Genomic DNA, 24214 nt, shown 5'->3' with positions numbered 1-24214 from the left:
CTTAGCGATCAGAATGACTAAACTGGTGAAGCTTGGAAAGTCAGTGCTGCTCCACACCATTAGAAACCTGGCAGTCCCTGCTTTTTAGTGACAGAAAGACTTTATTTTTAGTGTTGGCAGTTGATCACGTACTGGACTCATTTCAAGCTCTTCTCAGATGGTACAAAGCATTAGCCTCTGACTACTGTTGAAATAATGGCTATTAAAAATCATGCTGAAACTCGTGGGATGATGAAAAGGGAGGGAGTAAAATGATGATCTAGAGTGAATTTTGAAGTCAATCCTACGTGGCCTGGTGCTGGTTTAGAGCTGTGTTGTGAGCTGTGTACACGAATAGCAAACCAGTCAATCAGCTGCAGAGGAGGAGTGCTGTGGAGGTGGAAAATCAGTGTTTTGGGCCCTGTTTGGATGAGAGGTAAATTCAGTGCAAGTCGCTGGACATACTGGAGTACAAATACTGTGAGGCTGGAAGGGTTCATAGGACCATAAAATGTCCTGAGTTGGAAGGGATAATGGAATCCAGCTCCTGGCCCTGCACAGACACCCCAGATATCTCACTCTGGGCCTGAGGGTGTTGTCTGAACACTCCCTGAGCTCTGGCTGCTCTGGGGCTGTGACCATTCCCTGGTCTTCTTTCCATAGTGATTCCATGTCTGTGTGGTCCGTGCTGAGCTTCCTAGGTTTGACAAAATGCTCTGATTAGAAATGTTAAAGGAGAGGCCAAGAGGTGGCAACCCTGCGTGCCTGTGTCTGTCGTCCTAGCAAGAGTGAAAGCAGAGCAGTTTAGCTTTATTCCCATTTCTCTCCTCTTTCAGTAACACAGAGTGTGAGTGTCCAGCTGACCTTCTCTTTCCTTCCTGCAGTGGCTTCTGTTTCTTCACAGAAGCCGAGTTGGAAGCTTTGGCATTCCAAGGGCTGCCCAGGTGAGGGCAAGTCCTGCCCAGTCGGGGAGAAGTGAAGTGTGGTGCTTCAGCCCTCACTGGGAGCACCATGACTGCAGTGCATGAGGAGTCCTGGCAGTTCTGAAGAATTCCACAGACATTTAGGCAAGCCATCTCTGCTTTAGTGAAGCAGGTATTTACATCTCGCTCCCTGTAAATAAGTTGATGGCCCCAGTGCATGTATGATGGTGTGGGGAGTTTCAAAATAGTTTCAAATTGGGATTCTATTCAAAGCACTTCTCCACCTGACATTTCATGCTATTTCGTCTTGGAAATACTACGTTCATGGCATAATTATGCCTTTGCACGGATTCCTCTCTTCCCGTGTGCTCTGCTGGGTTTTTTGTTGTGCTAATCATTGTAAGAGATTTGTTGTTGGTTTCTTTTGATGACTGACATGGATACTGCTGAGTACTTCTCGTTGTGTGTAGGGTGTGTAAGGCATTTTCCAGTGGAAAAATCTGACATGCCTCTCTCTTCCTGCTTACGTGAGAAGTATGACTCAACTGCTGTTAAAAAAATGAACCTCCATAGCTAATTAGTCAGACTAGAAAATGAATCTTTTTATCTTATTTCACTCCCTTTCCTCCTGTTCTTTTTTAAGCAAAATTTACCTCTTTCTCCTAGTTCTATTGTGGTTGTTTCAGAATTAGATTTGCCAAGGATTTTAAAGCATAAAGATTTTAAAGCTGGGTTGGTGGTATCAAAGTGCCCCTGCAGGGTACAAGGCATGAGGACACGCAAAAGCCAAGGCTGAGGAGAGAAAAGGTGCAAAAGCTCTGTGGTTTTGCAGGAACAGCAGTACAAGCTGTTTGTTGTTCCCCAAATCACTGATGAGTGTAATCTGTACTGCCAGAGATACGGTGATCACTTGGAGGTGGAATTTTTGGGCAGTGCCAATTCTGACAGAAGCCCCTTAAGAGCAGAGCTGTGATCATGGGACACCATGGCAAGGTCATACCTTCCAGTGCCGACAATCCGAGTGCTGACAGTTGCCAGGCTATTTTGGGAGCGCTTTTCCCTTTGTTTTCTGTGAACTCCTCTCTCTGTGCTCCCAGATTTAACCCTGATGCTGTTCAGCTGTCATCAGCCCTGCCTTTCTTTGTGGGTTTGAGGTGTATGTTGACATCACATATTTACCATTGCCTTGCATTTGCTGGAAGACTGACTCCCTGTATCTCCTGGCTAACCTTGTTTCATGTATTTTAGACATATGACAGGAGAGCAGTTGAGCAGTGAGTCGTGTCATTTAATCCCTTTGGCTGTGCTGTGACAGCATGACTGAATTGCCCTGCCAGTACTTCCAGCCCAGTGTGTAGCAGTTAATGGTACTGCTAGTGTCAGTGTTGGCCTCTGGTTTGCAGGAACCCTTTAACCATTTCCAAAACTTCCCAAAGTGGTCTCGTTACACCAGTCCTATAGAAAAAAGTTGTAGTAAAGAAAACCCTCTCAAAGCTCAAGGTTAAGGAGTGACCTGGTAGATCTTGGCTCAAGGAGGGTTGTCCTGTGGCTGCTGGTCAGTCCTGGAAGGTGGGGTTAGCTCACTCTGGTGTCACTGGGTCTGTGCTGGTCTGCAGGCAGTGGGAAAAGACAGGCACATCCCACCCAGCTTGGACAGGCAATGCCCTCTGAGTACATTTGTGTCTTAACATTTTGAAAATGTGGATGAAACTGATCCTGTGCAAGGCAAAGTGTGGGAGCACATGGCTGGCCAGGAGGAACCCTGGGAAGCTGAGCTTAAATCTGTTGGAGCCCTTGTGCTCATCATTGGCTGAATTCAGACTGCACTTACATGAACTCAGAAACCATTCCACTTATAGACCACTGCTTCTCATGGCTTGTATTCACTTTGACTCTTTGCTTGGCACAAAGCAAACTTGTAAATAATTTGAGTGTGCTGTCTCCCATTGGTTTGTCTGAAGAAAACCCACTTTTTTCACCCCATGTCTGATGCAGAATTTTTTGTAGCTCCAGAGGTGGTGCAGCCTCTGTCACTCAAACGAGTCTAATGTCAGGTGTTCAGCATGAGGACATCATTTAGGAGGCAAAAGCCAGAGGCTTGGGCACATAAAGCATCAGAGCTGTGGAGGTGAGTCAGGTCTGGATGCGAATGGCTGTGCAAATCTATGTCTTCTAGTCCTTCCCCACAATTACGAAGTTCCCTGAATTTTCAAGGAATAAATATGAGAGTCTGTTTATGTCTATATGAACATATATGCGCAGGCTTATGATAATCCATACACAAATCCACTGCCCAGAAAGGTGAGGAGAATTCACTGCTGACACTAGAGGCACCTAGGTGTCTCCTGAGATACTTTCCAACTGCAGTGCTTCCATGGTGTATCTGTTGCTGGACTGGGACTGGTGTGTGTTGAGAGCTGGGTGCTCTTCAGGCAGTAGCAGATGAGGATCTATCTGAATTGTAAGTGGCTTCACCATATGGAAGGCTGGAGTGGCCTTCTGGGCACACTGACGTGTGAAGGGTCCTGAAGATCAGTGCAAGAATGATGGATGTGCAGTTGCATAGAAGAATCTCAGAGCTGTTAGTCAATACTTTGACTCAAGAGTTACAGAAATTTGAATTTGTGATGGAATAGAGGGAAACTGTATCAGAGAAGGGTTGGGTGTTTAAAGAGCTTTGAAAATGATTTCTAGATTGGAGGAGAGTCTGGTAGAAGAATTAATAATGGGGGTTTCACGAGCAATCTGATTTAGCAGGAGTGGCATTTTTCACAGGGCAAGAGGTACCATAGTGGTGGGAGCCTCTGGAGATGGGTATTTCCTGGAGTAATCAAGAGCTGAAGCATGGCCTCTCCTAGCCTGGCATCTCTCATACTCAATTTCAAAAGCCAGCATGTGTCTGAGCAGGCAGTTTACATATTGCATTTATGTGTGACAAGTGGAACTGCCAAGTGGGATTTCCATGTGGGAACCATGAGGATTGCTACCTGAGGATCTGACATGGTAGGATTACAAGATATTCGCTCTTACGCACAGAGAAGTCACCGAGATTGGGTTCTGTCACAAGACTAGGGTATTCATAGTAGAAACATGTAACACAGCAGCCAAGCATGCAGCCCTTTCTGCCTTCCCCTTCCTGCATTTTCCTTGTGCCTGGAGCAAATGCATGGCTTCTGCCTCTCAAATCCCAACCAACCACATCGGGAGCACCAGGGAATTAAATACAGCCAAAGTTAGCCCACAGCAGTTATTACAAGTTTCCTGTATTACAAGCTGATTCCAAGCTCCTACATGCTGCTTTATCTCATGATTATATTACACTGACGGATGTGACATCTTATTTGTAAACTGACTGTTGGCTCAAAGGGGCTGCAGGAGCAGCACCGTTTGCTCCCAGCCAGTTTCCCACTTGTTACAGGTGTTGCTGTTGGCAGGGCAGAGCATGGCTGAGCACTGCTGAGTGGCTCTTGCTGACATCGCGGCCAGAATTGTTTTGCCTGCAAACACCTGCACTGAATATTATTCATATATTTATGTTAAACCACTGGCACTTGGGCAAGCTGTGGAGAAAACAATCACCTTCACATGGGTGCCTGTGACAGCGCTGCAGATGTGCAGTTACTGCCTAGTGTCTCTGTTCTTCTGGGTTTGTAACCACTTTTCTCCTTATGGAGGTGAGAAAGCATACTTTTTTTCCTCTCAGCTGATACCAAGCAATTTCTTAGGATTTTTTCAGGTGGTTTAGATGCTCTCCTTGCTGCTATCCTGTGTGTATCTAATATGTAGTGGAATGTAACACCAGTCCTAGGCTGGGACTTTGCTAAATGTCATGCAGCCCGAGAAAGTGAGCAGTGTCACACTGTTCGCACCTTCTTGGAGCTTGATTCCTAGTCCTCTGAATCCTCAGTCTCATCCCATCTGTCTCCTTTTCCTCACTGATCCTCCAATCTCTGTCCCAGGGGATGCCCAGGAGATATGCAAACCAAACCCTTGGCAGACAGCAGGAGCAGATACTCATCAGGGCTCAGTGGTGCTTGTGCATTCTGGGTTCGTGGAGGAAAGAGCAAACATAACACCATTGTAATAATGAGGTTTCATTCAAGATAAGATCAGATTTTGTCTGGTTGCTGGACAAGCCTTGCCAGATGAGCCAAGTTGTTCTGTCCCATTTCCTGGTGTCCCCGTTTCCTTACTGTAATGTAAACTTCATGCTCAGAAGAAGAATGCCCTGGCAGCAGCTCCTGGCAGAACTCAAATCTGCACTGAGCGTCCCTGGCTGGAAAGGGTTCCACCTGTTCACTGCAAAGGGGGAAACTAATATGCCATATCTGCAAATTTTAGAAACTGAGCACTTCCTCCCTATGGAAAAACTGCTAAATGCTGGTCTCCTGCCAGGAGCTGGAGGAACACCATGAGCTGGGGATGGAGACTTGCCCAGCAATGCCTGGGATTTAAATCCTGTGAGCCAACTTGCTTTGCGTGTTGAGTGGGTAATTCTGGGCACTGGATGCGGTTTGCATCGAGGACTGCTAAAACTGTAATACACTAGTACTGTTCCAGAAGCCCTTGAAGTTTATCAACTGCCAAGAAAAATACAGGGATGGCAAGAGATTAGCCTGCTGAAGATCCACGATGAGAGGGAAAGACACTCACCCTGTACTCCCACTCTGTCACATCACCTTGAAGCTTGTGTTAGAGCTTGTACAGAGGCAGAGGATAAAGAAGGAATTAAAAACTTAAGGACAAAATTGCTCTGCTCTGTAGTTAACCTTGCTTTTAGCCTCTCCTATGTGTGAGCCAAGCAGCAGAAGGTTAGCAAGGCCTAAAATAGAAAAGAAGTAAGCCTGTCCCTATATTTTTCTTCATGCCTGATTCCAAGGACAGTTTAAGAGAGGGAATGTTTCCTCACATGAAGAAACTATTCACCAAAAAGGCAACAGTACTTCTCAACCAACTCTTTTTCACTGTCTCCCCTCCTGTTGGGGGCTAAGGGCAGGTGTCTGCTTTGTGATTCTGCTCCCCAAGGTCGTGGTCCTTACCATGTTCCTAAGGAATGATGGATCAAATAAGAGAGGAGAACTCTGCATAGCAATAGATCCTCTCAGGTTACTAAACTTATCCACTCTCCTAAATTTAAGGTTGGAGGATTAGTAGTACTGAAAGGAGGACATATCTACTGCATTACTTCCTCTTTGTCCTCTTCTCCTTCCTCTAGTAACCTCAGGTAACCCAGCTGGCTCGGCCTGAAGGTGAGCTGTAACCCCTGGGCCCCAGTAAAGACATTTTTCCTACAGGCTGGCTCACAGTGCTTAATTTTGGTAGATTTGCACAAGAAAACACACAGCAGAAATGTGCTGGAGAGTATCAGCAGTCAGGGCTCTCAAAAATTTTAGGTGGGCAAATATGTGCCCTAAGTACTTCTAAACAGTGAGAATTTTGTTCTTTACTGCGTATCTTGGTTAAATGATGGCATGTTTGAAACTGTTAATACCGTTAATGTATGTGCAAGTATGAATTCCCTGATAACATCATGGTAATCAGTTGATACCTTAAAAGTACACACAGAAATACATTGCAACCCCTAAAAGTTGCCATTTAATCTAGTTGTAACATTTTTAAAGGCTTTCTAAAATTCATAAAGTTCAGAAGATCTTTAGAAGTTAGTGATTTTACACATTATCCAAGTTATTGACCTTGTAATTCTTGCTCGGAGTTGTGTTGAACACATATCCCATTAAGATCTGAGAAGTATCTTCTTTTAGGGTCCCTGACTAAAAAATTATGTAAATAATCTCTTGTCTGATAGTTTCTTATATGACACCATGATGAGATTTTCAGAGCTGAGCAGGAGTTAGTACTTTTTGTCAAATGCTGGTTTTGGGAACTGCTTTTCCACTTTTTCAAAACTCAGCCAATGTAATTAATGACACAACAATGCAAAAAAAATCTTGCATTTTGGTATTTGAGGCAGGCAAGGTAATACCTATCACTTATAAAACTGTTCATGTTACTCTATTCTGTCTCAGTGCCATTCCTTTGTATCATTAGCTGGTACTAAAATCAATGTTTGCCAGGCAGCGTTCCATGACTGGATCACATACGTGAAACAGGAACTTTTCATGAATTACAGAAGAGTGGAGGAGGGTTATTTCTCTTACATTTTAAAAAATACTCTGCTCCTCCATTAAGGATACTCCACCTTTGCATTTGGCTTTCTCTTGGTGGTAAGTGCAGACAACAAGTATTAAGTGATTCTGGCTCCCTTGGGAGTCCCTGGTGCTGTCAGCACCCACAGAGCCCTGACTCCTCATCACTGATTGCTCTCTGCGGGAGCCGGGAGAGGCAAATCACTGCAAATTTCAGTGTAGGAGCAGGTGGGGGTTGATACCATTATCCTGCCGGTTCTAGCATGCAGTCGTCAGAACCAGGCAGGGTGGGGACCAGCACAACAGCAAGACCAGCAACAGGCAGAAATTTAAAAGAGTGACAGGGGCTCTTCTATGCATTTAACTTTAGAGTTCAGTTTATCCTGTGGCTTGAGCAAGAACCATGCTTTTCTCTTGGCTGATTCTCAGACTATGCAGATGTAGTGGGTGTATTTGATAAACAATGTAAATATAATTCTGTGTCAAATATGTTCAAAGCTCATGCTCTACAGACATTCTTCAGTCTACATTGAGATTCATACTTGAGCTAGAGGTAAACCTTGAACAAACCCAGCAGAATAGTGAGTGTGCACAGGCAGGAACCGTTCATCCATCTCGCTGCCTTGACTGATAAAATTCCCCTGTGAGGCTCCAGTGCTGTGGGCAGCCAGAAGGAATTGTGCCCAAAAGAAAAGCACTGTGTGCGTGAACCTTTCCTGGCTATTTCCAGAGCAATGTACTTTTAGATGAAGTCAAGACTGATGGTGTTCCCAGGTCAAAATGTAAGTAACTCATCAGGAAGATGGAAAGTGCAGTTTATTTGAAGTGTGTTGGGGGAAAGCTTGAAGTAAATCACAGTAAATATGAGTGGCAGTGAAACAAAGATTAGATCTGAGTTTTGCAAGATCAGACTTGAATTCTCAAAGAATTTCTCCTTGAGCTGAAGAGGGATTATTATGGATCAATGTGTTTCCATGCCCAGCTCTGCGTGCATCACACCCTTCACCTTCTTGCGGTATTTTGGTGTGTTGGTACAGACAGAAGGCATTAATAGATTTGTTTGTGTAGTTTGCCGGATTAGGGAAATCAGGCGTTTATCCTTTCTACAGTATGTCTTAAAATTAATCAAATGCATATTGGGCACACAGTTGTTCTCCTGGACAGTAGGAATATTTGGCTTGTGTTTCTTGCCATCATCACCTGCTGACACTTGGAGGCTGCATGTGTTGCTGAAGCATAAGGAACAAGTTGCAAGAAAAACCCTGGTTAGACTGTGAGAAGAATTACCCACAGAGAGGATGGTGAAGCATAGGGAGTCTCCATCCCAGCAGACTGAGATGAAGCAGGCCCTGAGCAGTGTGATCTAACAATATTTAGCCCTGCTTTGAGCAGGGGGTGGGACCAAATAAACTAAAATAAGACCAAAAGCTTGCTCCTGAGGCTGGTGGTAGAACCTGGTTTGCATTCACATTGCTAAGATGTAACCATGTCCTGCCCCATCATCCTTGGACCTGGGGCTCCCCCAACCTTACCAGGATGCTCTTCAGTCCCCAAGATTTTTTGTGTTGTTTTGGCGCTTTTTCCCCCCAACTTTACTGCTTGAAATAATCTAAGAGAAGCCTCTCACAGGGTTTACAGGACAAAACTGGTTTGGGCCTGTGGGTGGGAAAGCGTTGATTGACTGAGCAGGGGGGTGGAACCAGTCCAGACTGGGCTCAGCCATTTTGGGTTTGGAGTAAACGACTTCTAGACTTCTGCTTGTGCTTTTCTGGCCAAGGTTCAGGTGAACTAGTTTAAAGCAGGACCAGGAAATACTCTGATGCTTCAGCACAGGCTCATTTAGGACTTGAGCCTGCTCCTGGGGCATCCTTTCCCAGTGTTCCCTGTGTTATGCCGTGTTTGCCAAGTACCTGCACTAGGAGTTAGTTATCTGGAATGTGCTTCCTTGGAGGTTTCAAAGCTGGGCTTGTGCATGGCTGCTTGTGAAGCAAATGGAGGAATGATTGTGTCCTAAGCAGGCAGTTTGGGATTTGCACTGAGAATCCTAGTGTCCTGAGCCAGAAAAGCTCCGCAAGGATCATCCAGTCCAACTCTTCCCTGCAGTAAAAGTAGCAAGAGCTGGTCGTCCTGGTCCAGGACATGCCTCACCTTTGACATAGGCAATGCAGTAGAGATGAACATGTTGATAAACCAGGATTGTTTGTTTTGGTGGTGTGTGGATATTGGTTTGAGAGGATTTTTTCATTTTTATTCCTTACTAGGACAGGAATGGATGAATAGTCAGTGCTGCCTGGTTTAGATGGATCATCTGGAAGTCACCTGACTGCTGTAAACAATAGATATTCCCACATCAAGCTATGTAAAAGGATCAAATGTTGGGATTTTGGAGGAATTCTGGACAAGCTGTTTTCCTCTCTTGTAGGAGCATCCGTGGACAGCAGGGAGAGGGAACTCTTTAAACCTGAGACACTTACAGAAACATGGTTTTATTGCAAGGGTCATGGTAACAGGGCCTGCCTACAGCCACCAGCCTCGGCTGCAGGGAAGCCCCAAGGGGAGAGAGAGAGGGGGGTAAGAAGAGATTCGATCAGTGTAATAGAGTAAGGTAAGAACAGGGTAAGACAGAGCAAGGTAAGAGGTGTAAGAGAATAAGGGCAGGGTCAGAGAGAGAAGCTAAGGGGAAGAGGTAAGAGAGGGAGGTAAGAGATGTAAGAAGGCAAGCTGAAGGACCAGGGTCCTTGTTACAATACATTATATCTCCTTCTGTGTTAATATTCTGATTTACATTGACCAACCGGCACAAGATACAAAACCTACAAACTTTGCATACAGCCTATGAGAACTGCTCTATTACCATATCATTCTGTTTTCTAAACTCTAAAGACTACTTTTCTTATCTACCTTAACCCCCCGCCCCCCACCTTTGGGGGCTACTCCTACTCCCTTGAGCTCCTTTGTTTACTACCATCCAGCCCATTACCAGCTAATCGACGTCTTCCTGCTTGGCATGCCTGCATCTCAAAACTAGCTTTCATTTCTATTTCACTCACAGGTTTTATATTTTTAGTATCTCTGGCCGGGCAGTCATATTTGTAGACTTTTCCTGTCTCGCCTTTCCCAACACTCTCTAGTAATGAAGAGTTGTGTTTCTGCCTGGGGATGGACATGTGGTAAAAAGCAGTCCTTGCACCTCCTGGCCATGCCCTGTGCTTCCCAGCAGAGGCACATGCTTTTGGATGTGTGTATTAAGTTGCCAGCTCATCCTTGAGTAGCAGATTCAAGTGAACTGTAAATGCATTACAGAACGTGCTGGAGCCAGGAATTTGAGAAAGGAGGAATTCCACCCAATAGAACTGCTGAGACTTGAAAATCAAGCTAGGTTTTCTTCTGGCAGCTTCAAAGAGCTCTCTATAAATTCAGGCTCAGGAATGACTACAGGAGCTAATCAAGGGCTGTCATTCTCTTCAGCAGCTCATGGGGCTGTAGAACAAGCATGGAAAGTTTCCTGTGTTAGACTCAGGAAAACAGAAATACTGCTGAATAAAGAAGTTATTAAGTTCTCTAGAACTCTGCTTTTGCATTGATTACCTCTGTAACTGATCTGCTTTCCCTTCTGATCCCAGCCCCTAGTGAGGCCTCATTTTGTTCACTATTACAACCTTTATTCACTGACATTTTGAGAACCAGTATAATCTAAGTAAATACACAGATTGCCTTGCTTAGAGGGATTTGATGCTGTACCTAAAACTCACACAGATCCATCATTTCAGCATCCCCGCTGTGGGGAGGGAACTATGTGGGAGAGAGGAAAGAGATCAGTGGTGAAAAGTGAAATTTGAGCAAGTTCAGAGGCTGTCCATCTGGGAACTCTGAGTTACAATTAATTTCTGAAAGTTCTGAAATAAATTTGTTTTAGTTCACAAATTGAAGTTACCCTAAGCTTTAAGGTGTGATTGCTCACAGCATGGGAAGTTTAACCCAGATATTGCCTGCTGCCAATGAGAGCTCTACGTTTGGTTTAACACCAATGCCAACTTCTTTTTTTACTCTCTCTTCCTTTTCCCTTCAATCCCTCCACCCCCTGGATATCCCCTCCCATCTTCCCTCAGGCCTGTATTGATGAGAACCTGGACATGGTGAAGTTCCTGGTAGAAAATGGAGCCAATGTGAACCAGCAAGACAACGAGGGCTGGACCCCTCTTCATGCAGTGGCATCATGTGGCTACCTGAATATAGCAGAGTGAGTGAGTTTGGGGCTATTCTGGGTATTTATAACACTTCCCTGTGCCTTTCTATTCAGACTAGGTACACGGGTGATGAATACTCTGAGCCTTGTACAATGCTTTGGAAAGCAATGCTGAAAATACGAGCTTTTCTCTTGGTATTGAATTCTCAGCTTCTGAGGATTAAGGTGAAGCCTTCAACTGGTTGCCTTTGGCTGTTGCCATTAGACTTTCTTATGATTCATTAGATACTTTAGCTGAAAGGCCAGGCAGAAAGGAAAAGAGACAGCTCATACAGGGATATGTAGTGAAGGAGCTCCTCCCTGTGAGGGTGGTGACGCCCTGGCACAGGTTGCCCAGAGCAGCTGTGGCCACCCCATCCCTGGAAGTGTCCAGGGCCAGGTTGGACAGGGCTTGGAGCTGCCTGGTCCAGTGGAAGGTGTCCCTGCCATGGCAGGGGTGGGACAGGATGGGCGTTAAGGTCCATTCCAACTCAAACCAGGCTGGGTTTCCATGACTGCATTTCCTTACCACAGACAGACTGGTGTGACCAGTGCTGTGATTGAGTGGGGAGTTTTGAGTTCAGCTGTCAATCCAGCACCACCAATGTGTTCACCATGAAACCTCAAGTGCCATATCCACTTTTTTTTTGAACACTTCCAGGGATAGTGATTCCACCACTGCCCTGGGCAGCTAGGCCAGGGCCTGACCACTATTTCTGAAAAGAACCTTCCCCCAGTCTCCAACCTGAACCTCTCCTGCTGCAGCTTGAGGTCATTTCCTCTTGTTCTGTCCCTTGTTTCCTGGGAGCAGAGCCCGACCCCTACCTGGCTGCACTCTCCTGTAAGGAAGTTGTGGAGAGTGGGAGGATTGCCCCGAGCCTCTTTTTTCTCCAGGCTGAGCACCAACCCTTTATTCTTTACCAGTCGTACCGTGCCTATATATTTCATCCACCACAGCTACCAGAAAGTTTCCAAAATCTGATTTGAGATAACTATTTCTTAAATTGCATTGAAATTAAGCTATAACATCAGACAACCTCACCCTCCTGTATTTGTGTGCTTAAACAGATACTTCTTTTACTTCTCAGAATTTTACTGATAATAGATGTACATGCCAAAGAAGATGTCTGTTGTTCTTCAATGAACTTTAAAGTTATAAAAGGACAAATTCAAAAATTGATGCTACTTGGTGAGACATTTTTTAAAATTAGAACCATGTCCTTTTCTTTAAAAAAAACAAAAGGATTATCAACCAGATTAATACAAGAACCAGGGGTATTTAACAATGGAGAGAGGGATTTTGATTGCCTGTGTCATTGCTCTGAAGCCCAGCACAGGAGGTGTGACATGCTGGGCTGGGTGTCCTTGCTTGCAGATACCTGCTCAGCCATGGGGCCAACGTGGCTGCAGTGAACAGTGAGGGGGAGGTCCCGTCTGACATCGCCGAGGAGGCAGCCATGAAGGACCTGCTTCTGGAGCAAGTCAAGAAACAAGGTAAAGGAAGGGCTTGATTATCTGAGAGCTGGCACCCCTAAGAGTTTCTGTATGAGAATTCTGCTGCCTTGTTGTCTGTTGGTGAAGAGATCTGAGAAGCAGCAGACAAATTTTGCTTTGCCAGCAGGACAGTGGAGCAGATGCAGGAGGTTTGTGGTCTCTGTCCTTGGGATTCTTCAAAGCAAGGCACCATCGTCCTGAAATAGGATTCATCAGATCTAGTTACTTTTAAAGTGAGGTTAAATTCTGACCTCTGATGTTAATGAAACGTCCTGTTTCACTAAGGCTTGATAAAACTGAGGTGAGATTTATGAGAATGCCAACGGCGGGGACCAGGAAATGAATATCCCAGGCCTGGAGTGACATGCTTTATCCTAATCTTTCCTTAGATTTCTTCTGCCGTATCCCCTTTCTCATCAGGTGTGCCTGGCTGAGGGGCTGCTCTCCAGGCTGTCCCTGTCCCTGCACAAACATCCTTGGCTATAGTTTTGGACTGATGTTATAATAAAGAAGTGCTTTATCAGTCTAAAATTTTCTTCATACTCACAGAAGTCATTTGGGAGTTTTGTTAGTTGAATGTTTGCGTGTGTGTGTGAGAAGTTTAAATCATGTCTATGAATTTCATCAAGAATGTTGGAAAAGGAACCCAAGGAATTTGTGGAACTTACATCCTTGGACATAATTGAGGCTCAGCTGCATTTGTGTCTGAGCTAGTTGATCTGGCTTTGAAGTTACCCTCCTTAGAGTGTGTATTTGGGCTGCAGACCCCCAAAGACTCTTTCCCGTCTGGATTATTTTGTTCCTGCCAGTTTTGGGGGGGTTGCTTGCATGCTGGATTGAATCCAGTCTCTCTGTCAGTTACATTCTCACACATGGTAGTGACGATTTTTTTAAGGTGTAGTTAGAAAGGAATCAGTCTCTTGCTGCTTTGTCACCTGTGTTAATGTTCCAGGGCCACCAAATTTGTCAGACACAACTTACCCTCAGAGAAGCCAGTTTGGCTGTCATCAGTCACCTCCTTATTTTCTGTGGGCCTTAGCACATTTTCCAGGAAGATTTGCTCTATGATCTTGCTGTGCAGAGGAGAGGCCTGTTTGCCTATAGTGCTCCAGGTCTTCCTCTTTTCCCTGTTCAAAATGAGGGTTATGTTTCCCATTTCCCAGTCTGTGAGAACTTCGCCAGACTGCCACAGTTTCTCAAATATGAGAGTGACTTAGGCACTTCCTCTACCAGCTCTATTGGGACCCAGAGATGCATCTCACCATATTCCATGAACTTGTGCACCTTTAGGTTCCCTAAATAGCAGTAATGTGGTTGACACCTTTCAGGACATCAAGGCAGTGATTCTGACTCACCTGCGAGTATTTTGCCTGACAATTTTTGGGATTCTGCTGGCATTGCCTCACCATGTTAGTGGCATCCTGCTAAGATGCCCTGAAACAACCATCTGTCTCCACCAAGAAGATTCCCATCACACAGTTTTAAGGATCATAACTGCTGGAGGAAATGGAGTTGAACTTTAAATAAGCATCTGTCCGGCTCTGCAGCATGTCCTCAGTGGGGGCCATGAGCAGATGCCTGCTGCAGACTGTAACAACAGCTCAAGTGTGTACAATTCCCCTCCCAGCCTCCAGCCACTGTGCCTCCAGAAATTCCTGAGCCAGATTGGCTTTCTCTGTACTTGTGAGTGCCCTGTAGCTTTCTGTTTCCTGAGCTCATGCAGCCCTCCTTGGGAACTCCAACATGCTCAGCAATTGTGTGTAATAGCTACAAACATGTCTAGTCCTTGGTCTGAAGCCAGTTTATTTCTGATCTTTGCAAAATCCTGCAACAGTGGATCTCACAGCTCAGACTCTGAGTTAAGTGTTTTCCTTGGTTCTGTTTTTAACCTAATGCCCCATAATTTAATTGGCAGTCATGTCATTCTTATACAGAAAGTATTAATCCATAGGGACACTTGCTCTTCAGGACCCTTCTTGATTTTTGAGATTTGTCATCTTCTAATTTGAGTTGGAGAGTTCTACTCTGATTAATCTTGTTTGGATTGGTGTCAGTACTTGTGATTGATATATTGTTCTTCTGTGATCTCATTACTGTGAAAACTCCACTTAGGAAAACAAGTCCAAGTTGGTTTTGCCTCTCATTGGTTTAATGACAGTTGACACAGTCTGTCAGCCAGACACACCTCCCTCTCCACATAATCCCCCTGCCTCTCCACATCTCCACCTGCCCCTAAGCAGTCACTCAGGCCATCAGAGTAGATTTCTTCTGGCCTTCTAATGCCAAAATTATTTCAAATACTGTTTTGTCAGAATCTGGGGGTTTTGCTGCTCAGTGGAATAACTCAATACTTCCCTCAGCATGCCTGTCATGAATGCCTCTGGAGCAGTGCAGATCCCTGTGTGTGTCATGTGCAGTGTCCTGAGACACTGTGAGGATCCTCAGACCTTGCCTGTAGATTATACCCTCATTACAAGTCAATTCAGTCAGTTAAGCTATTGTTCATGACTCTGTTGTTTCAGTCTAGGACACAGCCTGTGTAGAACTCAATCCCTCTACCCTTAATGCACAGCTGAGCTTTTAGTTAATTGGACTGGGTTGCAACAACTGGCCCAATTTTCAAAATTTTTAACTCAGTTTTTTAAGTCTCTGTCAATGACACAGGAGCTCTCCCAGTTCACAGAAGAGGCTTTTGCTGATCGTTTTGTGGAAGATCAGAAATAGTTTACTAATATTTCATAGCAAAGGAAACAAGTACTTCAGAGCTTTTATCTCTTGTTCATCTTTTCTTCTGTGCTTCACCCCCTTAGGTGTAGACCTAGAGCTGTCAAGGAAAGAAGAGGAGCAGCAAATGCTCCAGGATGCCCGGCAGTGGCTGAACAGTGGGAGAATTGAGGATATAAAGCAGCCTCGGACAGGAGCCACAGCTCTTCATGTTGCTGCAGCCAAGGGCTATTCTGAAGTCATGAGGTAGGAGCTCCTCCCTGGGCTGATGCATGAAATTAAGGCTAAAGAAGACACCTTGCTTTACATTCAGAGAAATTTGTTCCATACTGAGATTTTAAGGCTGTTATTTCTGAAAAGGCTCTGTGGTTTTATGTGTCCAGCCCCAGTGGTTCACCCAGAAATACACAGGGACTGGAGGATTCTCTTTCATACCTCCAGGCCTTTTTGAAGTAATTAAAGCTTTTCAGAGAGTGAGGCATAAAGTAGGAGGTCTCTAATTTTTCTAATCATGAGGTCTGATTTTCACTGTTGGGGTGTTGGTTTTAGGACTAGCAAGTTAAACAGTATTAAAGGGATAAGAGTATAATTTTGACATAAAAAGTGACAACACACACTGCATGACAGTCAAAAATGTGACCAGTCTAGTGGGAGAATGCAGTGTCCAGCCCTGTCTCACTGTCCTCTGCCCCTTCATGCTTCTGCTTCTGCAGTGACAGATGGATTCCAGCACCTGACAGCTCTGCTGCCCTGGCACTAACAAGATTATTAGGAACATAAACTTGCCCAGTGTAGCATTTCCTGGTAAAAAAACATTAATATTGTAACACATAATGTTAAATTAGGCTTTCAATAAAGCTTTCTTCTCTGCGCTTTATGTGTGGGTGGAGCTGCCCATGAACATAGAGCTCCTTGAATCCTAGACTAGGTTGGGTTGGGAAGAACCTTAAAGCTCATCTTTTCCCACCCCCTGCCTTGGGCAGGGACACCTTCCACTATCCCAGATGGCTCCAAGCCCCATCCAGCTTGGCCTTGAACACTTCCAGGGATGGGGCAGCCACAGCTTCTTCTCTGGGCAGCCTGTGCCAGGGCCCCACCACCATCACAGGGAGAAATTTTTACCCCATATCTAATCTAAGCATGTCCTCTGTGTGAATCTGTTCCCCCTTGTCTTGCTACTACATGCTCTTATAAATAGTCTTTACAAGGTGTCATGGTTTGACACTGCCCAAGGCCAGGCACCTGCAAGAGTTGCTCACCTTCCCCTCCCGCAGCTGGGCAGAGGAGAGAAAAAAATTAATGGAGGGTTCATGAGTTAAGGACCAGGAGAAAGCACTTCAAGGGCAAAACAGGCTTAGCTTAAAGTTACAAAGTGAATTTATTAGCAAGAGACTCAGAGGAGGATAATAAGAAGTAAAATAAGCCTTTAAAACACCTTTTCCCTCCCCAGCCCCTCCTTCCTTCCCACCGACAGCACAGGGAAACAGGGCATGGGGTTTTGGTCAGTTCATCACTGAGATTTTCTTCTGCTGCTCTGGGAGAGGAGTCCTTCCCCTGTGAGACCATGGGCGTCCCTTCCACAGGAGACGATTCTCTGGGAACTTTCCAGTATGGTTCCAATCTCACAAGCAGCAGTTCTCCCAAAACTACTGCAACATGAATTCCGCCCATGAGCAAACAGTCCTCCCAAAACTGCTGTGGCGTGGGTCTCTTTCCATGGGGTGCAGTCCTCTGAGGACAGGCTGCTCCAGCCTGGAAGCAGGGCCCTCTATCTCCATGAGTCTCCCACTGGATCACAGTCTCCTCCAGACATCCACCTGCTTCAGCATGAGCACCTTCCTATGGGCTGTGGGTGGATCTCTGCATCCTCCATGGATCCCCATGGGCTGTGGGTGGATCTCAGCATCCTCCATGGATCCCCATGGGCTGTGGGTGGATCTCTGCATCCTCCATGGATCCCCATGGGCTGTGGGTGGATCTCTGCATCCTCCATGGATCCCCATGGGCTGTGGGTGGATCTCTGCATCCCCCGTGGATCCCCATGGGCTGTGGGTGGATCTCTGCATCCTCCATGGATCGCCATGGGCTGTGGGTGGATCTCTGCATCCTCCACGGATCCCCATGGGCTGCAGGGGCACAGCTGCCTCGCTGTGGTCATCACCACAGCCTACAGAGGAATCTCAGCTCTGGCACCTGGAGCAGCTCCTACCCCTCCTTCTCCACTGCCCTTGGTGTTCCCATGTTGTTTCCCTCACATGTTCTCACCTCCTCCTTCTCTGACAAGAAGAAAAACAGCATGTGCCCACTTTGTTTCGATTTTCTTCTTAAATCTGTTGTCACAGAGGTGTTGGCAACTTCTCTGATTGGCCCAGCTTTGGCATGTCCATCTTCAGAGCCGTCAGGAATTGGCTCTGCCAGACATGGTGGGGGCTTCCAGCAGCTTCTGACAGAAGGCACATCTGTGGACCCCTGCTACCAAAAACCAGGCTGTGCATAACCAACACACGAGCTTATTCTATTGCCCATGTTAAAATCTATTCTGGAAATGTTCATCTATCTTGATCCTAAATTTTGTCATTTTAAGTGACATGATTTGATGTCAAAGAGCTGTTTCATATGAAGCTCAAGCATTTTATTGTACTTCATGTTCCTGATTTGTATTCGGTCATTAGAACTTATAATTGAGTGATGAGCTGTCTGTGCCTGTGCTGCACCCAAGAACAAAAATCTAACTCAGCTTACGTGAATAGAAATGTAATATCTCTGAATTTGAGGTGTTGGTCCTGTGATCAGTCAGGGGAGGGTTGTGTATCCAGTGCTCCTTGATGAAGTTCAGTGTGTGCAGGATGACTTAGTTCTGGAAAGTCTCTCCTTGGCATTAACTGTGGTAATGATAAACACATCTCACAGCAGGCTGACATTGTTTCACTCTTGTGTATATGACGGCTGCACAGAAGTTCAAATCCAGAGTTTTAGTGACTTAAATGAAAGAGGCTGACAGCCAGAAGCCAGCTAACTCTAAATGAGTTGTGGAATTTGTCTGTGACCTTGAGTCTCTTAGCAGCTCTGTTTCTCCTTTCTGCCAGCTGGAAAATCAACAGAAACTCGGCACCTAATTTACAATTTCTTTCGCAGAGAAGCCCACAGCTGGTCGGCTGTGTCTGTGTTTTATTTAGCACAGTAGCACATTGGTGTAAAGCTGCAGGAGTTTCCAAGCTATTGGTGCCATGTTAGGGTCATGCTGGATTTCTCTCATGCTGTGCGATGGTGGCTCTGGATAGAGGAATTTCCCACGATGGAAATTTTCCAGAGCAGTTTTACCAGACTTGCAGAATTCCTCAGGGATGTTCTTCAGTATTTAAGCAACTTGGATAATAGTTTTGATACAGGAACTGCTCAGTGCTCTCATCTGCTCACTGCCACACCAGTGTGCACATGGCTCTGGAGCTCCAGACTACCCCAACCCTCTTGTATTTGTTTTGGTGTTAAAAATTCAAGTTCAGGTGCTGTGAAACACCAGTGTTCTGCTCTGATGGAGAAGGGAGGGTGGAAGGGACACAGCAGTGAGGGTAAGGAAAGGAGTTGCCAGGCAAGTTCACTTGTGGAAGATTGCTTGAACTGTGCCAGGGCTACTCTGAAAAAATGCATTTGGGGTTGTTTAATCCAAATGAGGATTGTTTAGCATACAGATTTTAGCTCTGTTAATGTACTGGTGCTTCCCTGGCAGTCCTGTTGGTCTCCTTGTGGACCACCCCACACTGTGGCCTTGTGCTCTTGGAGGACCAAGCTTGAGTTCCAGTTCCCAAATGTCCCTCTCCTGGCAGGTACTGTGCTTGGCTCCCTGGCACAGGAGGGCAGTTGCAGGGATGCTGCTTGTGTGCTCAATGCCTGAGCCACACTTGCCTCTGCTAGAGCAGAAGTTCAGACTGGGTCACCAATGCCAGATGAGAAATCAAGGTGTTCTCCCAATTCAGGACATGCTGAAAGGGAGCCTCATCAGTTTGACGTGTTCCAGCAGGTTTTACATCAAAGTCCCTTTTTGTTCAATGCCCTTTCCATTACAATTTCAAGCACATCAGATGGGATGTTGCTTTGGTTAATAAACACGTCCAGAAGCTCCTGGCTGTTAGGGTGCCAGACTGCCCACTTTGTGCCTAGCAGGGGAAACTGATCTGTCAGGAAGTCATTCCTGATGGGCAGAGATCAATCCTGCTGCTTTCCTCAGACTCCTGATCCAGGCTGGGTTTAATCTGAACGTCCAGGACAATGATGGCTGGACTCCACTCCACGCTGCTGCTCACTGGGGAGTGAAGGAAGCGTGTTCCATCCTGGCTGAGGCTCTGTGTGACATGGACATCAGGAACAAGCTGGTCAGTACACACCTAATGCAGGATTCTGTAGCCAGATTAATATAGACTATTGCCTGCCTGCTGCATGATCATGGAATCATAGAACCCCAGACTGGTTTGGGCTTGGAGGAACCTTAAAGCTCACCTCATTCCACCCCTTGCCATGGGCAGGGACATCTTCCACTATCCCAGGTTGCTCCAAGCCCTCTCCAGCCTGATCTTGGACACTTCCAGGGATGGAGCAGCCACCGCTTCTGTGGGAAACTTGTGCCACGGCCTTCCTACCCTCACAGCCAAGAATTCCTTCCCAATATCCCATCTAACCCTGCCCTCTGGCAGGGAAGCCGTTCCCCCTTGTCCTGTCCTTCCAGGCCCTTGTCCCCAGTCCCTCTCCAGCTCTTTTGGAGCCCCTTCAGGCACTGGCAGGGGCTCTGAGGTCTCCCTGGAGCCTTCTCCTCTCAGGCTGAGCACCCCCAGCTCTCCCAACCTGCCTCCAAAGCAGAGGGGCTCCAGCCCTGTGGTCAGTTTAGTGGCCTCCTCTGGATTCTTTCCAGTTGGTCCAGGTCTGTCCTGGGACAGGAGGTCCAGAGCTGGACACAGAGTTCCACGTGGGGTCTCATAAGAGATTGAGCATCATGATCCACCTACATGACAAAGTCCTAGCAGTTTTCTTTGCCTGTGTACTGGATATTTGAAATCCATCAGTAGATGAAGAATCTTGACTTGACGAAGGCAGAAATTATTTCAGATATTATGGGAAATGTGACCTGTTTAAACTTTTAAGACTGAGCTTGTAAGAAGAGATAGGGGCTGATCTGTGCTGTCCTGAGCTGGTGTAACCTTAAGAAATCAAACGGCGGCAAAGAAACAATATTGGAGTGCAAAATAATATACCAATATTAAGGTATAAAGCACTGAAAACAAGTGAACCTATGAGAAACTGGCAGCTTTAAATCCTCCCTATTCTATGTGTTGGTAATAAAAAAGGAAATTATTTTTTGTGAGACATGAGTGAAAAAAAATAGGGTGGAAGAAAAGGTGCAAAACCATTTCTCTTCATTTCTAATAGTTGCAGGTTTTTCCTTGAAGAGCCCCTGGATTTTCAAGAGCTTGTCCAGGGCTGCTCTTGGTATTCTCATCCCTGCTGGGATGTTCACTCTGGTCTGTGAGCTGTTTCCCACTGGACCAGAGTCAGGTGTGCTGTGGCAGCCTCTGGGCGTGGAGAGAAGGTTGGATGTGCTTGGAGGAGCAGCAGGGGATGAGGCAGGCGAGAGGATGTGATAAGAGAGGGCCCTGCTGTTCAAGTGCATCCAGCTGTGCTGGAAACTGCTGGAACACAAATGCCCCACAGGGAGCCCTTTCAGCCTGGTGAGCTCTTTGTCACCCAAAATACAGTGAATCTTTTCTGTTTAAATGCCATCAGGTGCTTTTCCAAAGTGTTTGCGATGCGTAAAACAGCCACAGTTGTATTTGTTGCATTACTTGCTCCTTCCAATCCAGAATTGTCTCCTTGTTGGGTCAGATGGAAAAGGCTACCTTTTTTTTGGTTTTTTTTTTACCTGTAGCCATCAGGTTTCAGGTTTTTAATGAAATGGAATTTAGAGCTTTAGTTATGGTGAAAATGTAACCAATTTCTTGGTTTGTGCCCTAGAGTATTTTTTCCTGGTTTGTTTTAGTTTATAAGTGCCCATGGATGTGGAAAGGGGTCCCAAATTTTTTGGGTTGCTGGCAGCCTTTCAGAATATTTAAATACATGATGATAAATACAGAATCGGGAATATCCTGAGCTGGAAGGGATCCACAAGGACCATCCGGTCCCACCCCTGGCCCTGCACAGACACCCCAAGAGTCCCAGCCTTTGCATCCCTGAGACCATTGTCCAAACACTCCTCAAGCTCTGGCAGCCTTGGGGCTGTGATCATTCCCTGGAGAGTGTGGTCAGTGGCCAGCACCCTCTGGGGGAAGAACCTTTCCCTGACATCTAACATAAGAAGAGGTTGATCACATTCCCTCTCAGTACAAGAGTGTCCTTTTTAGAAACTTGGAAACTCAAGCATAGTCCTGGCTGTTGGATTTGAGCAGCAGCAACCAGGGACTGCACTGCCCTGGTCAAAGTTGCTCACTGAACATAAACACGATCTTAGAGGTTTTTTCCAGCCAAAATGATTCTGTGATTCCATGATCACTGTATATGGGTTTCCTTGCTCTGGAGTGTCATTCACCATTTGGGGAGGGAGGATGTGTGGCATATGCACTGGTAAATAGGACTTTCTGGAATATTACCACTGTGCCATCTCAGATATTCTTTTATGTTCTCTCATTGCACCAGGGCCAGACGCCCTTTGACGTTGCTGATGAGGGACTTGTGGAGCATTTAGAAATGCTGCAGAAGAAACAGACTGTGGTGAGTTTCTGGAGATTGTTTTCCACCTTTCCAATTACCTTTTCACACAGGGGTGTGAAACATACACCCTCCAACACATACGGTGCCAACAGATGCGGGAAGCTGAGGCCCAGCTATTTTCTTTAGTTACTCATTTGCAGTCTTTAATCACAGCAGTACTTTTAATAGCTAGAAATCTAGATAACTGGATGACTGCAGCAAGGAGGTCAGTAGTGTGATGACATGCAGAATTATGGGAACTGGTAAGGAATTTATGTTCATCTTTGTAATTATGACTATTCTGCAGTTGCTTTGTTTGCTGGCAGGCTCTCCAGCGTAAAACTGCTCTGTTCCTAATGAGTGATTATGCAAGTCAGCTTTGTGTTTGCATCCAGGGAAATACACTGTCAGTGTTGAGAAAAAGATCTGTTACCATGTCTGTCTTTCTTACAACAGGGAGGCTTTGGATTGAGGAAGAAGAAATTATACACTTTAGGGAATTATGGGCCAAAAAGTGGGTGGTTCAAAACCATACTAAATTGCCATTTTATAATGCAGTGGAGATATTGGAAGGGATTATAAGCTAAAAGTCGACATAAAAAAAGGAAAGCAAAATAATATCTTGTTCAAAGTAAGGGCAGTTGTCAAGCCAGAAAGTTGGGTTTGGATTGATTTTTTTCCTATTTCATCTGGTCTACTCAGTTATCTCATTTGGGTGCTTCTGAAAAACAAGCTAACCTTCTTTCAAAAAGAGTTGAAAATCTGTAAGTGTCACTTAAAACATTGGGTTCAGAAACAGACAGAATGGGAACACTGCTGATAAAGCCTGGGAAAGGATTTTCAGGAACTGCCAAAGTGGGTGGTTAGAACTCCAGCTCTGATCACAACACAGCTGCTGCCATCCTCAAATAGCAGCCTTAGTATTTACAGGAACTTCTTAAAAATTAATCAGCTTCTCCCTAAATGAGGTGTTGATAAATACTATCAGGGTTGTATTTTGGATTCCCTTCTCTCACTACCCAGGATTTTACAGATAACTGCACTTCTTAAAAGAAAAGCATTTTTTGGATGTCTGCTGACCCATTTTCAGGACTGCTTTTCAGAGGCTACAACCCCACTGTTCTCTATAAAGAAGCACCATATAAAGGCCTTCTCCATTTATTTAGTCAATGTAGAACTGGGCAAAAGAAACCAGATTTTATCACACTTTTTTTTAGTGGACACGATTTTTTAGTGGAAAAGCCAGTTTAAAAATGTGCCATTTTAATCACTTAAAAATAGAAAACTTATATTTGTTAAGGATAAAACAGGCAGTTCCACAACATTATTTCTCTTCCAAAATGGCTTTCAAATCAGATATTTTTTTCAGTCTAAAGGAGAACACTGTGCCACCTTTGCTAAAAGATTTGCTACCATTATTGGAAAGCAGGAAGGATTTTTGTTTGCTGGAAGCAATTAATTTGATTTGGATTTGGATTTTTTTCCCAGTTACTGAATTGTCTGTGAAGGGAGCAGGCTGTTTCCTGCACTTCCCTTTGCTGTGCTCCAGCAGTTTGATCAGTGTAACAATGTTCTGCCCCAGGTTTTTGCTCTTCACTGGAATTCATGCTGCTTTTCCCACTTCACAGAATGCCTAAAGGAGCTTTGGCTGCCCCATGCCTGGAAGTGTCCAAGGCCAGGTTGGATGGGCTTGGAGCAACCTGGTCTAGTGGAAGGTGTCACTGCCCATGGCAGGGGCTGGGTCTGAATGAACTTCAAGGTCCCTTCCACCCAAATAATTCTGGGATTCTGTGATTCAAAATTTACAGTGCTTTTACTTGCTTTGCCTGGTGTCAGCTGCTGTCAAAAGAAAAAGAATAACCTGGTGAACCATGACACAACAGTCAGCCTTACACTGAGCCCCTAACTGCCATCCCTGCTTCTGCCTCAGCTGTTGTCTGTGATTCTTGAAGGTATTAAAACAACTTTTGGGTACTGTTTTGTCCACTGAT

At 45.4% G+C, this 24214-nt stretch overlaps 1 protein-coding gene across 2 annotated transcripts in view; it reads left to right on the top strand.

Moving 5' to 3' along the window:
- Positions 1-24214, top strand: part of PPP1R12B (protein phosphatase 1 regulatory subunit 12B) — a 132712-nt gene that overhangs the window by 24949 nt on the left and 83549 nt on the right. For both annotated transcript variants that reach the window (XM_066335732.1, XM_066335731.1), the window contains exons 2-6: positions 11158-11288; positions 12649-12767; positions 15578-15737; positions 19717-19861; positions 22170-22244. In XM_066335732.1, coding sequence (XP_066191829.1) covers positions 11158-11288; positions 12649-12767; positions 15578-15737; positions 19717-19861; positions 22170-22244 — 630 coding nt within the window. The remainder of the gene's footprint in view (positions 1-11157; positions 11289-12648; positions 12768-15577; positions 15738-19716; positions 19862-22169; positions 22245-24214) is intronic.

Source organism: Sylvia atricapilla, chromosome 25 (assembly GCF_009819655.1).
Source record: "Sylvia atricapilla isolate bSylAtr1 chromosome 25, bSylAtr1.pri, whole genome shotgun sequence".
NCBI classification, from domain to species: Eukaryota; Metazoa; Chordata; class Aves; order Passeriformes; family Sylviidae; genus Sylvia; species Sylvia atricapilla.
This window is presented reverse-complemented; position numbering and strand designations above follow the sequence as displayed.